The 13,839-nt window shown below is 52.9% G+C and overlaps 1 protein-coding gene across 2 annotated transcripts in view; it reads left to right on the top strand.

The window, feature by feature from the left end:
- The first annotated feature begins 660 nt into the window (after positions 1 to 660).
- PUF60 (poly(U) binding splicing factor 60) overlaps positions 661 to 13,839 on the top strand; it is a 28,667-nt gene continuing 15,488 nt past the window's right edge. For both annotated transcript variants that reach the window (XM_071738640.1, XM_071738639.1), the window contains exons 1-3: positions 661 to 780; positions 11,179 to 11,274; positions 13,391 to 13,480. In XM_071738640.1, coding sequence (XP_071594741.1) covers positions 754 to 780; positions 11,179 to 11,274; positions 13,391 to 13,480 — 213 coding nt within the window. In that variant the 5' untranslated portion in view covers positions 661 to 753. The remainder of the gene's footprint in view (positions 781 to 11,178; positions 11,275 to 13,390; positions 13,481 to 13,839) is intronic.

The following is a 13,839-nucleotide window of genomic DNA, read 5'->3' as shown; positions in this document are numbered from 1 at the left end:
TCAGTGTTTGGTGTCAGGATGGGACCAGACTCTTTCCAGTGGTGTCCAGCGCTGGGACAAGGGGTGATGGTCACAGACTGGACCACGGGAGGGTCACCCAGAAAATAAATGTGTTCACTGCAAGGGTGGCAGAGGCTGCCCAGAGGTGGTGGGGTCTCAAACCCACCTTGGTGCCGTTCCAAACCCACCCTGGTGCCGGTCCAAGCCCGCCTGGACACCACGCTGTGCCCCCTGCTCCGGGCCGCACGGTTACATCCCCCCCTTCCCCATGCTGTGACCCCCCTGGCAGTCCCCCTGGAACCGGACACCTCCCGGCACTGCCCTGAGGCCGGGGCCGCCTCGCAGCACCCTCAGGCTCCTCTCCCGAGAGGATTTTGGCGGCGGGAGCGGCGCTCGGTGCCTCGCTTGATGCTGACGGGGAGGAGCGCACCGCACAGGCCCGGAGAGGCCCGGAACCCCCCGGAGCTCACCCCGCACCCCAGAGCGGGGGCATTGGGGCCCACGGAGGGCTGAAGGTGGCAGCCGGGGAGCCTCCGAGCCCGCATCCCGGGCCCTTCCCGGACCCGCCGGGACCGCGCTGAGCCCGCCCTGAGCCCGCCCGCCCGCGGAGTTATCGCGAGATCTTCCCCCGGCAGCCGTTGGGGGCGGAGGGAGGGGCGAGGGGAAGAGAAATCTCGCGAGAGCGCTGGCGGTGGGCGCGCACGGGGAAGGGGCAAAGTCTCGCGAGAGCCTCGCGCCGAGGGAGCGGAGAAGATGGCGGCGACGAGCAGCATCTCCCTGGTGAGCAGCGCGGCCCTGACCGCCCCGGGACCGCTACGGGACCGCCCCGGGACCGCTACGGGACCGCCCCGAGCAGCCTCCCCGGGGCACAGCGCCTGGGCACGGAGGCAGGGAGAGCCCTTGGCCACGGGGCGCTCCGAGCGCCGGGCTCCGGGGAGGCGGGCGGGCCGGGCTCCAGTCAGGCCGAGCGGGGCCTCTGAGGCGGCTGCAGCGGGGGGGCCGCGGGGCCGAGGTCGGGAGCCGCCTGTGCCCTCCCTGCCCGGCGGCCGTGAGTACGGGAGGGTCGCTCCACCCCTCCTTGCCGCCGGCATGGAGCTGGTGCTGCTCCCGGTTCCGGTTCCGGTCCCGCTGGCGGTTCCGAGCGGGCGGTGCCGGGGCGTAAAGCTTTACCCGGTACCGCGGGTGTTTTGTCCCAACTCTGTTTCTTAGGAAATTGTGGGTTTCGTTGCGTGGGGATACGCGCTCGTCGCTTTCTTTGGGCTTGTTTGGGGGTTTCAAAAATTCGCCTGCAGAAAAAGGCAGCTCCGGCCTGCGCGGTTTTTTTTTTTAAAAAAAAAAAACAACTTAGCCGAGGGTTTCCTCTCCTAGAACGTTGTAGTCTGAACTTAAACTGAGCTACTGGTCCCCTTTCCTGATGAACGGGCTTGGTGCCAGCGATTATTTTTATGTTTCCTGTTTTGCAGCATTTATGCGTTCACGATGGGATCCCAGCAGCAGTGATTTTTGTGAATTCTTTCTGTTTTCGGAGCGTTCTGCAGAGCTCTCCGGAGCAGACTGGTCAGGAACACCCTGAACTCTTGCTTCAGAGGGTTTTAATTCTGGCATAAATGTAATTCTAAAACTGTTTTTCTCTACGGGTCTGCCTTTGCCCCCTGAAGGAGCTGCTTTGGGTTTTTAGTGTTCCTTTTTTGGATTCACAAATAGTGGTGCTCATCACTGTGAGCAAACTGGAGTCACTCTCACTTTGTTTCTCTTCTCATTTGTGCTGAATTAGGACTGGGCTGGGTGTTGCCAGCTTCATGTGAGGAATGAACATTCCAGTCCTCAGCATCTGAGGTGAAATGTAGTTCCCAAAAGTGCTGGAAACCCGAGGAATGGTTGATTGCTCAGAGCTGAGGTGGGGCTTGGCTTTTGTTTCCCAGCCCACTGCTCCAGTCATGGAATTCTCAGGGTCTCACCACAGGAATGGATAAAAAATGAAGACTTTGCTCCAGGGTTTCTGTCTCTCTGCCTCTGCTGTTCTGAGCAGATTTTGTCATCACTCTAAAAGAAACTTGTGCCGCTTTTCTGCAAGTCTGGTGTTTGGATTGAGTGTGAGGAGCTGAGCAGAGCACAGGAGGTGTAAGGAGTTTGATTTTTATTTTTTTTTTTTCATTTATTGCAAACCTCCCGAGCACTCCAGCTTAAACCTGCCAGCTCACAGCCCAGGTTAAGATGGACACTCAGCTCCAGAGAGTCAGAGCCCTCTCCTGCTTTCCCTCCAGTCCAGGCAAACCTTGAGGAACCTCCTCAGATGATGTGTGGGGCCAGGAGCCCCAGGGCACTTCAAATCACAGAAGGTTTGGGTTGGAAGGGACCCTAAAGCTCCCCCACTTCCACCCCCCTGCGTGGGCAGGGACACCTCCCACTGGAGGAGCTGGTTCCAAGCCCCATCCAGCCTGACCTTCAGCTCTGCCACAGCTTCTCTGGGCAGCCTCTCCCAGAGTCTCCCTGCTCTCACAGTAAAGAATTTCTTCCTGATATCTCCTCTGGATCTCCCCTCTTTTCAGTTTGAAGCCATTGCCCCTCATTCTGTGGTGCAGTTTCAGAGCTGGTGCTGCTGGAGGGGTGGCTGTGTCAGCAGGAAGGGGGGAGCCATGGCTTGTAGGTGAGCACAGGAGATGGGCATCAGCAGTCCTGGGGTGAAGGGACACGTGGAAGGATGGGGACAGCTCATGGAATGGTTTGGGTGGGAAGGGCCCTCTCAAGGTGCTCCAGTCCCAGCCCTGCAGTCTCAGGGACACCCTCACCCAGATCAGGGTGCTCAGAGCCTCCTCAAGCCTCACCTTGAACATCTCCAGGGATGAGGCCCCAACCCCCTCCCTGGGCACCCTGTGCCATGGTTCCACTGCCCTCCTGGGACACAACTTGTTCCCAACATCCAGTCCAAATCTGCTCTTCTCCAGTTTAAACCATTGCCCCTCATCCCATCCCTCCAGGCCTTGCCCACAGTCCCTCTCCAGCATTCCTGCAGCCCCTCCAGGCACTGGATATGGGGGCTGCCTATTTTATTGTATTTTTGAAGTTTTGAATCTTTTTTCCTGTCTGTACAAACTTCCAGGGCTGGGGCTGTGACCACCTCCCTGCACAACTGCTCCAGTGTCTCCTCACCCTGATGGTGAGGGGCTTTTTCCTGGTGTCTGATCTGCATCTGCCCAGCTCTGGTTTAGCCCCATGGTGAATCCCATTCCTTATTTTCAGTCTCTGGATGTGGTTTGGATGCAGAAGAGTCGAGAAGAGCCCTGGTGACCCCTCCCTCTGCTGTCCCCCAGGGGTGTCTGGGTGAGGCAGTGGATTCAGAAGTGAGGAAAATCCAGAGGATGGGTTGGATGGGAGGTGGTGTGAGAGCAGAAGCCTGGAGATGGAAGGAATTATTTTTTTCCTTTTTTTGTTGCCCTGGGTGTAATCTCTGAGTTATCAATGAGGTGGTGTCAGGGGCAGCCTTCCAGGAACAAGAGCTGCAGCCTGGCCAGGGGTTGCTCCCTGCTCCTCACTTGGAGGACTGAGAGAGGTTTATTTTAAACTTGAGTTCTTAAGGTTCAACACCTTAGAGCAGTTGTTCTTGGCAGCTTCACAGGAGGGGTTCCAACACTTTTGTTCCAGTAGGATCTTTCATAACCTGGGAGTTCCCACCACCCACTGCCATTTTTTGCCACTTTGCAGCATTTTTTGCCATGTGCTGGGCTTGGAACGCTGAGGCACAGTGTGAGTGGTCCTGAAAATGAGGGCCCCACTCAAAGCTTCAAACTGAAGCAGTTGATGTTTTCTGTGGTGCTGCCAGAAGCAAGAGCTGCTGGTAACCTGCAGAGGTTTCTGTTTGTGCTGCCAGCCTGGGCACCAACACCAAATTCTTATAAAGGCCTCGTTGAGATTGAGGCAGAGGGGGTGAAACTTCTCAATATCTGGATTTTAGTGGCAGAAGTGGAGTCACCTCTTGCAGCTGACTGCACCCTCCAGCTCTGGCTGAAGCAGGAGGTGTTTTTAACACCAATTAAAAGCTCTGAGGTGCTGCCACTGCTGGGAGCTTTTGGTGTGTCCCAGGCTGGTGCTCCAGAATGATGTGCAGTGCTGCTTCTGTGAGGATTTACCCCATTTCTTGGTGACATGAATTACTTTTTGCCTTGATTCTGTGTCTTCCTCCTCTTGCCAGGTTCTTGACATTCTTTTAAAAAAACTGCAGCAGCAATGGATGCATCAGGTGTGTGTTTGGCTCCATGCACAAGGGAGGAGCCACTTCTGTGCATTCAGGAGCACTCTTGGCCCTTGTTGGCATCAATCCCCCCACACCCCCTGTGCCTGCCTTGCTGCTGCTCCAAACCCCTGGATAGTTTGGCCTCTCCTGCAGGAGGGAGGGGTGTGCTCTGGGGTGACTTCAGTGAGAAGTTAAATCCACCAAAAAGCAGTTCCCTCAGCTGGCTGTGCAGCCCTGGAGCTCTGTGACTGCAGGATTCTCATAAATCCTTGAGGAAAAGCAGACTGGGCCTGGGGCTAATGGGGCTGTGGTGAAATTCCTGCTAAATTCTAGAGAACTGATCTGGGGAGAGGAGCTCAGGAGCTTTTTCTTGGTAGAAAACAATGAGATTTCAAACTCTTCCCCATGCTGGGAATCTCAGTCATGTTTCCTGCTGAGAGAACTTGTGGCTGAGAGGAGCCCAAGGTGGACATGGAAGCTGCACATCAGCTCTGGCTGCACTTGGGGTCTTGTCTGGAAGTGAGGTGGAAGCTGAAGGGTGTGTTGAGAAGATGGTGGGGGAAGTGGTGATGCCTTTGGGGAGGAATGTGTTTGTTTCCCTGTGTCTGCCTTTCCTGTTTGTAGCCAAGAGGAAGGGGATGATGATGATGATGATGATGATGATGTGCATTGGGACTGTGTTATAGCTCAGGAGCAGTTTTCTTCCTTTGAGGGATGAAAACTGAGGTGCAGGTGATGTCTGGGTTCCATGGCAGAGGTGCTAATGCAGATCATGCTGCACAGAATGGTGACATCTGGAAAACTTTCATTTCATTTTCTGCTTAGTCTTATTCCAGACTTATGCTTCTCAGAAAACCCTTCCCTGGTGTTTATTTTGGACACTGGGGACAGAGGTTCAAGAGAGTTAAAAATTCAAAACATGGAAGTGCTTTTAATAATCCCCAAACACAGAATCATAGAATAGAATCATGGAGTGGTAGGGTTGGAAGGGACCTCAAATCCCCCCCATTTCCACCCCTGCCATGGTCAGGGACCCCTTCCCCAGCCCAGGGGGCTCCAAGCCCCATCCAACCTTCAACACTGCCAGGGATGGGGCAGCCACAGCTTCTGGGGGCAACCTGGGCACCCAGGGGCTCAGCACCCTCACCCCAAACAATTTCTCCCCCATCTCCAACCTCCATCTCCCCTTTCTCTCCAAGTTTTAACCCATTTCCCTTCTCCTCTCCCTACCCCCCCGTGTCCAAAGCCCTCCGCCAGCTTTCTTGGAGCCCCTTCAGATATTGGAAGGTTGCTCTGAGCTCACCTGGGAGCCTCCTCTTCTCCAGGCTGAACAACCCCAACTACTTCAGGTGCCTCGAGGTTCCCAAGAGCTGATGCAGTGGTAGGGTAAGAATTCAACCCAGTCCACAAGGAGCCCCATCAGGCCTTTTCCCACCTCTTCTTTATTCAGTCCTTGGGATGTTTGCTTGTTATGGTTCCTGAAATAAAAAGATTCTCTGGTTTGTTTTTCTTTTTTCCCCTCACATGCATTTGTACTTCAGAGAAATTCTCAGCCATGTAATAAGTTTCCAGCCTCTGTGCCTGAACTCCTGGGAGTTCAAAGGACCTCAAAGGGCCCAGCACCACTCTGGAGCAATGCTGGTAGCACCAGCTGGGCACTTTTTATTTATTTCCCTTTTCAAAGCAACTCCTGTTCTGCTTCTCATGTCAACTTCGCTTGTCCCCTCCTGACCTTGGAGAACACAGCTCCCTGGGGAAAGCCCTTGGAGTCCTGGTGGGCAGGAAGTTCTCCAGGGGTCAGCACTGTGCCCTGGTGGCCAAGAGGCCAATGGTGGCCTGGGGGGCATCAGGAAAAGTGTGTCCAGCAGGTCCAGGGAGGTTCTGCTCCCCCTCTGCTCTGCTCTGCTCTGCTCTGCTCTGCTCTGCTCTGCTCTGCTCTGCCCTGGGGAGACCAGAGCTGGAATCCTGGCTCCAGTTTGGGGCTCCCCAGTTGAGGAGAGGCAGAGATCTACTGGAGAGAGTCCCCTGGAGAGCTGGGAGGGTGCTGAAGGGCCTTGAGCATCTCTGCTGGGAAGAAAGAGTGAGAGCCCTGGGGGTGTTGAGGCTGGAGAAGAGAAGGCTGAGAGGGGATCTGCTGAATGTCTGTCAGTAGCTGAGGGCTGGGGGGCAAGAGGAAGGGCTCAGTCTCTTTTGGGTGGTGCCCAGGCCAAGGAAGAATGGGTTGAAGCTGGAAGATGGGAAGTTCCAGCTCCAGGTGAGGAGAAACTTCTTTGCTGTGAGGCTGAGGGAGCCCTGGCCCAGGCTGCCCAGAGAGGTTGTGGAGTCTCCTTCTCTGCTGCCTCCCAAACCCCTCCTGAACCCCCCCAACCTCCAGATGAGGTTCCTCTCCTTCTCTGCTGCCTTCCAAACCCCTCCTGAACCCCCCCAACCTCCAGATGAGGTTCCTCTCCTTCTCTGCTGCCTTCCAAACCCCTCCTGAACCCCCCCAACCTCCAGATGAGGTTCCTCTCCTTCTCTGCTGCCTTCCAAACCCCTCCTGAACCCCCCCAACCTCCAGATGAGGTTCCTCTCCTTCTCTGCTGCCTTCCAAACCCCCCCTGGATGTGTTCCTGTCTGGGCTGCCCTGGCTGATCCTGCAGTGCCAGGGGGTTGGGGTTTGATTGGGTTTTTTTGCAGCTTTCCTCTTGGTCAGCAAAGGTTTCTTTCCAGAGGGAGGTGTGGTGGGGAAGAGCTTGGAAGCAGCAGTGCCAGGGTCTGGGTTCCTGAGGTGCTGCTTCTCTGTGATTTTTCCTTCCCTGCTGGAGGCTGTTTGTTCCACACCAGTGTGTGGAAGCTGTGCCATTTCATGAGCTCAAGTGTCTAAAGTACTTTATATTTAGATCTGTAAGAGTCTTTATTTGTGAGGGATCATAACAAATGACAAATGGAGTGAGGGGTTTTTTTTGTTTTTTACTGTGATTGGCTAAATCTGGGAGCCCTTCCACTCAGGTTTTCCTCTCCTGTGTCTCACTGCTGGTCAGTGCAGCTGTGACCTTTGGTCTGAAGGAGTGGGGAATCCTCAGCCCTGGAGCCCTGTCCTCAGGTGCCAGCAGAAGGTGTTTTTATCTGGGGAGGGTTTGCTTTGCATCTGCTCTGTGCTCAGTGCCTTGGGGTGAGCTGGAGGCTGAGTGCACCCAGCACAGGTCTCCATTTAGGTGTAAATCAGAGGAGGAGGAGGCTGAAGGAGCCATCCCCACCTCATCCTGCAGCTCTCCTGGCTCCTGGGCTGGGGGAGGCAGCCCTGGGGGGCTGATGGGGGAGAAACTTTGCATTTGGTGCAGGAAGTGCTTAGAAAGACACTTCCTGCTGCTAGATTAGCTTTTCCCTGTATTTTTTGTTACTGCAAGCTGTCGTGTTCCCAGACACAAGTCTGTTGAGCCCTGCACAGCTGAGGGTATTTTCCATTCTGGGATTTCAAGCAGTTGATGCAGAACATTCAGAAACCATTTTTTCTTTGGATGGATGATAAAGGCAGAACTTGACCTGAACAACAAAGGTGGTCCAGATCCTGCTCCTTGAAGGTGAATATTTAGTCCTTGTGGAACCACGAGGTACTTTAACAACATTCTGTAACAAATTTAACATTTGCTTTCTGGAAACTTGATTAGTAATGGAAGCTCCCAGCAAGCCTAAGAAAATGGATGGCTCAGGAGGTTCCTGCTCATACCTGGCACTGTCCCTCCACCTCCAGATGTTTGTACTTCAGCCATCAGCACATCTGGGTGCAGCATTTCTGTGAGCCACAGCACCACATTTTAGGTACCTTACTCTCTAGTAGAGACATAGATACTCAAGATTAAAAAAATTAAATTAGAAAAGCATCAAAACCAAAGTAAATTGAGATGAATTAAATGAAAAACGACAGCTTAGCATCAGAAGTCCTTTGTATATCATTGTTATTTGGACTAGATGATCTAGAGAGGTCCCTTCCAGCTCTGATGGTTCTGTGCCTGGAAAAGAAAATACAAGAAATCCCACCAACCCACATCTGTATCCAAAGTCACTGAATCTCTTTTAACTCATCAGCAAAACACAGTTTGATAAAAACAGAAATTTGCTGTTTCCTACATCACTGTGTGTGCAGAGCCCAGAACTAGAATTCTGAATTAATTTCATTTATTCCAGCCACAATTTGTTAGTCTTATAATTGACCTTGAAAACCTGTATTTATGGGAACCTGAAGTGTAAAGTTAGCTGCTCCCATTTGTAAGCCTCTCAGATCCTACAGGTTAGGCCTGAGAAGGGGGGACATGGAGGGTTCCACCTTGGGACTGATGCTGCTTTTGGGCTGTGAGAATATAGAATGTGTGTTCAGTGTGGGAACAAACTGAGTGTGTGCACTGTGACACCTTCTGAAAGAGTCTTTTTTTCCCTCTGTGGGCACTAATCAGGGTTTATCCTCTTAAAAAGGAACATGACCCCATTTTACACCCAGGGAGTAAAATAAAATTGCTTGATGAGCTGATTAAGGAGCTTTTAGCATCAATCCCCTGCTTGTTTGGGGCAAGGTGGGTGCTGAGTACCCCTGGAGCAGCTCAGAGGGTGTCAGATGAGGTTTTGGGGTAGAGCTCCCTGATGTCCAAGGTGCTGTCTGAGAATGCAGCAGAAGCTGCTGCTGCTTTTTTCCTCTCTGCTTCTGGAGCTGGGCAGAGGCTTCCCTGGTAAACCCAAGGGGTTTGCTGCCTTGGACATGGGCATGGGGGGGCTTCAGGGAGCAAAAAAGGCTCCATGCTACCACCTGCTTTGGGTTGTTTTGTTCCCATTAGTGACAAGGTTGTCATCTGAGTCTTTTATAATACCAGGAGTGGTTAAAACAATAAAAAAAAAATAAACACCAAACAACCCCCAAACCAAAGAATTACTGTCACACTACCATAGTGCTTTTACTATAGCATGACTATAAAATAATTCTAATTCCACTACTGTTGGATCTTGAGGATAGCAGCTTTGGGGGTAAGGATTTGGGTCCCTCTTATCTCCCCCCACACTAATTCAATCAGCCTGGGTGGTTGGGAGCTGCTCCTTTGGGGAGGCTGCAGTGCAGGGGCAGTAAAACCACCCCAGGGAGAGGAGAGAGGGGAAGGGAGGGGAGGTGGCAGAGCCAGGAGCACTCAGAGCAGGGTGGGAAGCAGGTGTCTGCAGGGATTATTTAGTTAGGGGGCTACCAGGAGGCAGTTTGGTCCCCAGCATTGGTTCCCAAAAAATCAAATATCTGGGTAGGGTTCTGGTTTGTGGGAGGTTCTGTAGCAGCAGAACAAGAGAGGCTTTGTCCATTCCCCCTGGAGCAGTGCCAGTGGTATCAGCTGGTGTGTTGTTCTGCCCCTGGTTATGAACATCAGAGTGATGTTGAAATCTAAATTATTACCCAAAAATGGGAGAACCACGTGGATGTGCCTGAGCTTCCCTTCTATGTAGGTGCTATAACGTGTTTCATGTCTTCAAAGTGTCTTGACTGTTTTGCACATCTCCCCCCTGTCACAAACAAAGTTCTGTGTATGAGAGAAAAAGAATGCAGATAGGTAAAATTGGAGTGTCAGGGAGGTGGGGACCTGGAGGAAAGGAGTGAGTGCTGTGTTGTGCTGAGTGGTTCCCCTGCAGGAGCTCCCCCAGGGCTTGGATCTCCTCAGGGAAATGGGTTTGGGCTCCTGCCCTGATGACAAAGAGGATGCAAGGGGCTCCAGGAAAGCTGGGGAGGGACTTGGGACAAGGGCCTGGAGGGATGGGAGCCTCCCAGGGGGAAGGGTTTGCAGCTGGGAGAGGGGAGATGGAGAGGAGATCTTGGGCAGGGAGGGAGGGAGGGAGAAATTGTTTGGGGTGAGGGTGCTGAGCCCCTGGGTGCCCAGGTTGCCCCCAGAAGCTGTGGCTGCCCCATCCCTGGCAGTGTTGAAGGTTGGATGGGGCTTGGAGCCCCCTGGGCTGGGGGAGGGGTCCCTGACCATGGCAGGGGGGCACTGGGGGGGATTTATGGACCCTCCAACTCATTCTGAGGTTCTATGGAGGACACAAGGTGCTGCAGCACTTTAACCCCACCTGGAGAATCCAAGTGCTGCTTATCCTGGCAGGAATAATTGAGCAGCTGCTGCACAGGACTTGAGTGTGCAACATGAGCATAAGGAAAAGAAGTTGGTGGAACACCAAAGCCCCAGAGAGCTGACATCTGTCAGCTACATGTGGGCTTGAAATCAGGAAAAAATCATCCCAGTGGCACAGAAACTCCTTCCTGCTGTGAGATTGTGTTTGGGAGGCTGCGTGGGGAGGTGTTGTGCAGCTGGAACAGTGTGTGAGGTTTGGAGAACTTACAGAGGTGATTTTTCAAAAGAACTTGAGAAACCATGGGTGACAAACCCCCTGTGAAGAGGTGAGGAGGAGAGAGAACATTTGGGAGCTGGGCTGGTGAGAGGAAGGGTGGAGGTGATGTGAGTGAGGCCTGGGGAGGTTTCCCTCCCCAGGGGAAGTTTAGATTGTATGTTGGGGAAATTTATTTTAAGAGTGGTCAGTCCTTGGGACAGTCTGCCTGGGGCAGTGGTGGAGTCACCATCCCTGGAGGTGTGAAAAAGAAAACCAATGTGTAGATGTGGCACTTCAGGACATGGCTTAATGGGCAGGGTGGGGTTGGGCTGATGGGTGGTGGGGTTTTTCACAACCTTAATGATTGTGTGGTTCCTGTAACTGAAAATCTGGGTGCCAGGGAGCTCTGAGGATCCAGCAGATCCCTCAGTTGGTGCAGCTGCTGGGATAGCAATCCCACAGGGAGCAGCTGGTAGGATGTTAACAAGTTTTCATGAGTTTGGGAAGACTTTTTAGCCAACTGTGACATTCTTACAGCAAGTGCTTTGGGTTTCTGGGAGTGAAGACATGGGTCAGTTCCATGAGAACAGTTTTTCCATGGATATTTTTTGTTTCCTCAGGGTACAGAGTCCATTAAGATGGAAAATGGACAAAGCACAGCAGCAAAGCTGGGGCTTCCTCCCCTCACTCCAGAACAGCAGGAAGCTCTCCAGAAAGTAAGTAAACCTGATGTGAGTTTGCTTCTTCAGCACTCTTTGTCTTTTTGTCTTGGGTTTTTTTGTTTATTGTTTGTTTTGTTGTTTTTTTTTTGTTCTTCTTTTTAGATGAGCCTTTGCTATTTATGTTAGAAAAGGAAACTCACCTACCAGGAATGTCTATGGGGTAATGGCCCTGTGCATTCACACTCAAATTTGTGCCAAAGAATTACTTGTTTTAGAGCTTATAGCTGCTTTTTGGGGAGCATGGTGTGGAATTTGCTGCTGGGGTGGGGAGAGTGGTTTTAATTAAAAACAAGCAAACAACAACAAAACAACCCCACAATCATAAGTAAATAACATCTTAAGATCACACTCTAAGGCAACTGCCATGAAGTTACTGTGAGGAGGAGCAGCCTGTACTCCACAAGGAATAAGTTTCTGATATGCTCCAGCTGGGCTTTTACTCTGTCCACACAAGAACACTCTCAAAATACCTCTGTTTTCCCCAATGCTCCTTCCCATCTTGTGGTAAAGAGACCTGGTAGCACGTGTGCTCAGCCTGCCTGAATGAAGAGGCCATTTCAGTCCTGCTCTGCTCCTGGTGGCTGCTCCTGTTTCATACAACTCCTTGGGGAGGTCCCTGCCACCTCCTCACCCCCAGTCCTGATGGGAGGGAGTGATCCCTGGCTTGCTGAGAGGAGAGCAGAGTTGGGATGAGAATCAGAATCAGAGAGTGGTTTGGGTTGGAAGGGACCTTAAAGCTCACCCAGTGCCACCCCAACCCAACTCCCACAGCCCAGGGTGCTCCAAGCCCCATCCAGCCTGGCCTGAGACACTGCCACGGGGGCAGCCACAGCTTCTGGGGGCAACCAGGGGTTCACCACCCTCTAATTAAAGAATTTCCTCCTAAATATCCAACTTAAGCACAGAATGTTCAGGTTGGAAGAGACCTCCAAGATATCCAGTCCAACCTTTGACCAACCAACGCCACAGTCAACTACTAAACCAGATCTCTCCAAGTTTTAACCCATTTCCCTTGTCCTCTCCCTACACCCCCATGTCCAAAGCCCTCCCCCAGCTTTCTTGTAGCCCCTGCAGAGATTGGAAAGTGAAAAAGAGGGGGAGAGAAACACCAACCCAAGGAAGGTGGGAACTGGGGCTTAGGTGCCTTCTGCCCTGTGGCCAGGCAAGTGAAGTTTTGCTCCAGGGAGGCTTGGTGTGAGCGTTCCCCTGGTGCTGGAGCTGTGTGTGTGTGTGTGTTGTGTGGCTCACAGTGTGACCCAGCCTCGTTTCCTCTGGCTTCTCCGTGGCTGACAGCTCTGAATCCCCTTGTCCATTTCCAGGTTTCCGAAGCACACGTCTCAAATCCCCGGGTTAGAGCCTGCAGTGCCCTGGCACCTCCCAAACAGCCATGGAGAGCAGGTGCCTGTGAGGGTTTGGCTGAATGTCTTTGTACCATCCCCTGGGAATAGGCACATCTGGGGGTGCTCATTAGGTTTCCCCTTGACAAAAGAGGTCAGCACCTCCTGGGTGTCAAGCTCAGGCTGTGGCCAAATTGGTGGAAGACTGAAAGAAAAAAAAGCCAAAGGAGTGTCTGCAGGCCAGGAGCCAGAGGAGAGCTGGAGCATTGAGGCAGCAAAGAGCCAGGGGGGTGTCCAGAGCAGGGACAGGAGAGGGAGTGGCCAGTCAAGAGACTGAGCCCTGGGGATTCGGAGCCCCCCTTCCCTTTTGTAGAACCTCTTTGTCCATGTGTTCTCTGAGTGGAAAGGGCTTGAAGGAGCCTTCTCTGTCCTGCCCTCATCCCAGCAGGTAAGGTGGGCTCACAGGGGCAGAGGGGGAAGAAAGAGGGGAGATGCTGAGTGTGTAGTGCATGCTGCTTCCTGACACTGCTCCTGGCTGAGCCCCTCCAAGCCTCTGCTCAAGGGTGATGCTGCATTTCAGGGCTCTGAGGTGCAGATCCAAGGTGTTAGCAACCTCTTCCCTCCAGAGTGCCTTAGGGCTTAGGGCTGGAGAGCCGGAAAGTTCCCCCCGCAGCCGAGTTGTGTGGTTCTTGGGGAGCTGTGGTGTGAAATCAGACGTGGTTCCCTGCTCGGGGGTGTTGTCCTGGGACTACAGACTCTGTCTTTCTTTCCAGGCAAAGAAGTATGCGATGGAGCAGAGCATCAAGAGTGTGCTGGTGAAGCAAACCATCGCCCACCAGCAACAGCAGCTCACCAACCTGCAGGTGAGGGACCCTCTGAGTCGCTCCTTCTGTCTCTTACTCTCCCCAACAAGGTGGAGTTCTTTTTGCACTTAGAACCAGAGCACAGCCCTGAGGCCAGCCTGCAGCCAGGCACGTGTGCTTCTGTTTCCACAGTGAAATTCAGCTGCTGTCTGCAGCCTGCCAACACAAACCTGCACAAATTGTCCCCAGATTTCATTAGTTCAAAGAGTAAATCCGTTAGGAATTTCTCTCCCCTTGGCTGGGCAAATGCTTCTTGAAATGCCAGGGGGCAAAGGATGTGCTGTGAGTTTCAGCTTCCACGTTTGTGGTGGGAGCAGTGTCCCCTCAAGGGGAGGGTGCCTGTCTCTCCTGGGCTGTCA

Source organism: Heliangelus exortis, chromosome 2 (assembly GCF_036169615.1).
Source record: "Heliangelus exortis chromosome 2, bHelExo1.hap1, whole genome shotgun sequence".
Taxonomy (NCBI): Eukaryota; Metazoa; Chordata; class Aves; order Apodiformes; family Trochilidae; genus Heliangelus; species Heliangelus exortis.
Note: the sequence above shows the minus strand (reverse complement) of the source record. Positions and strands in the feature narration are given on the sequence as shown.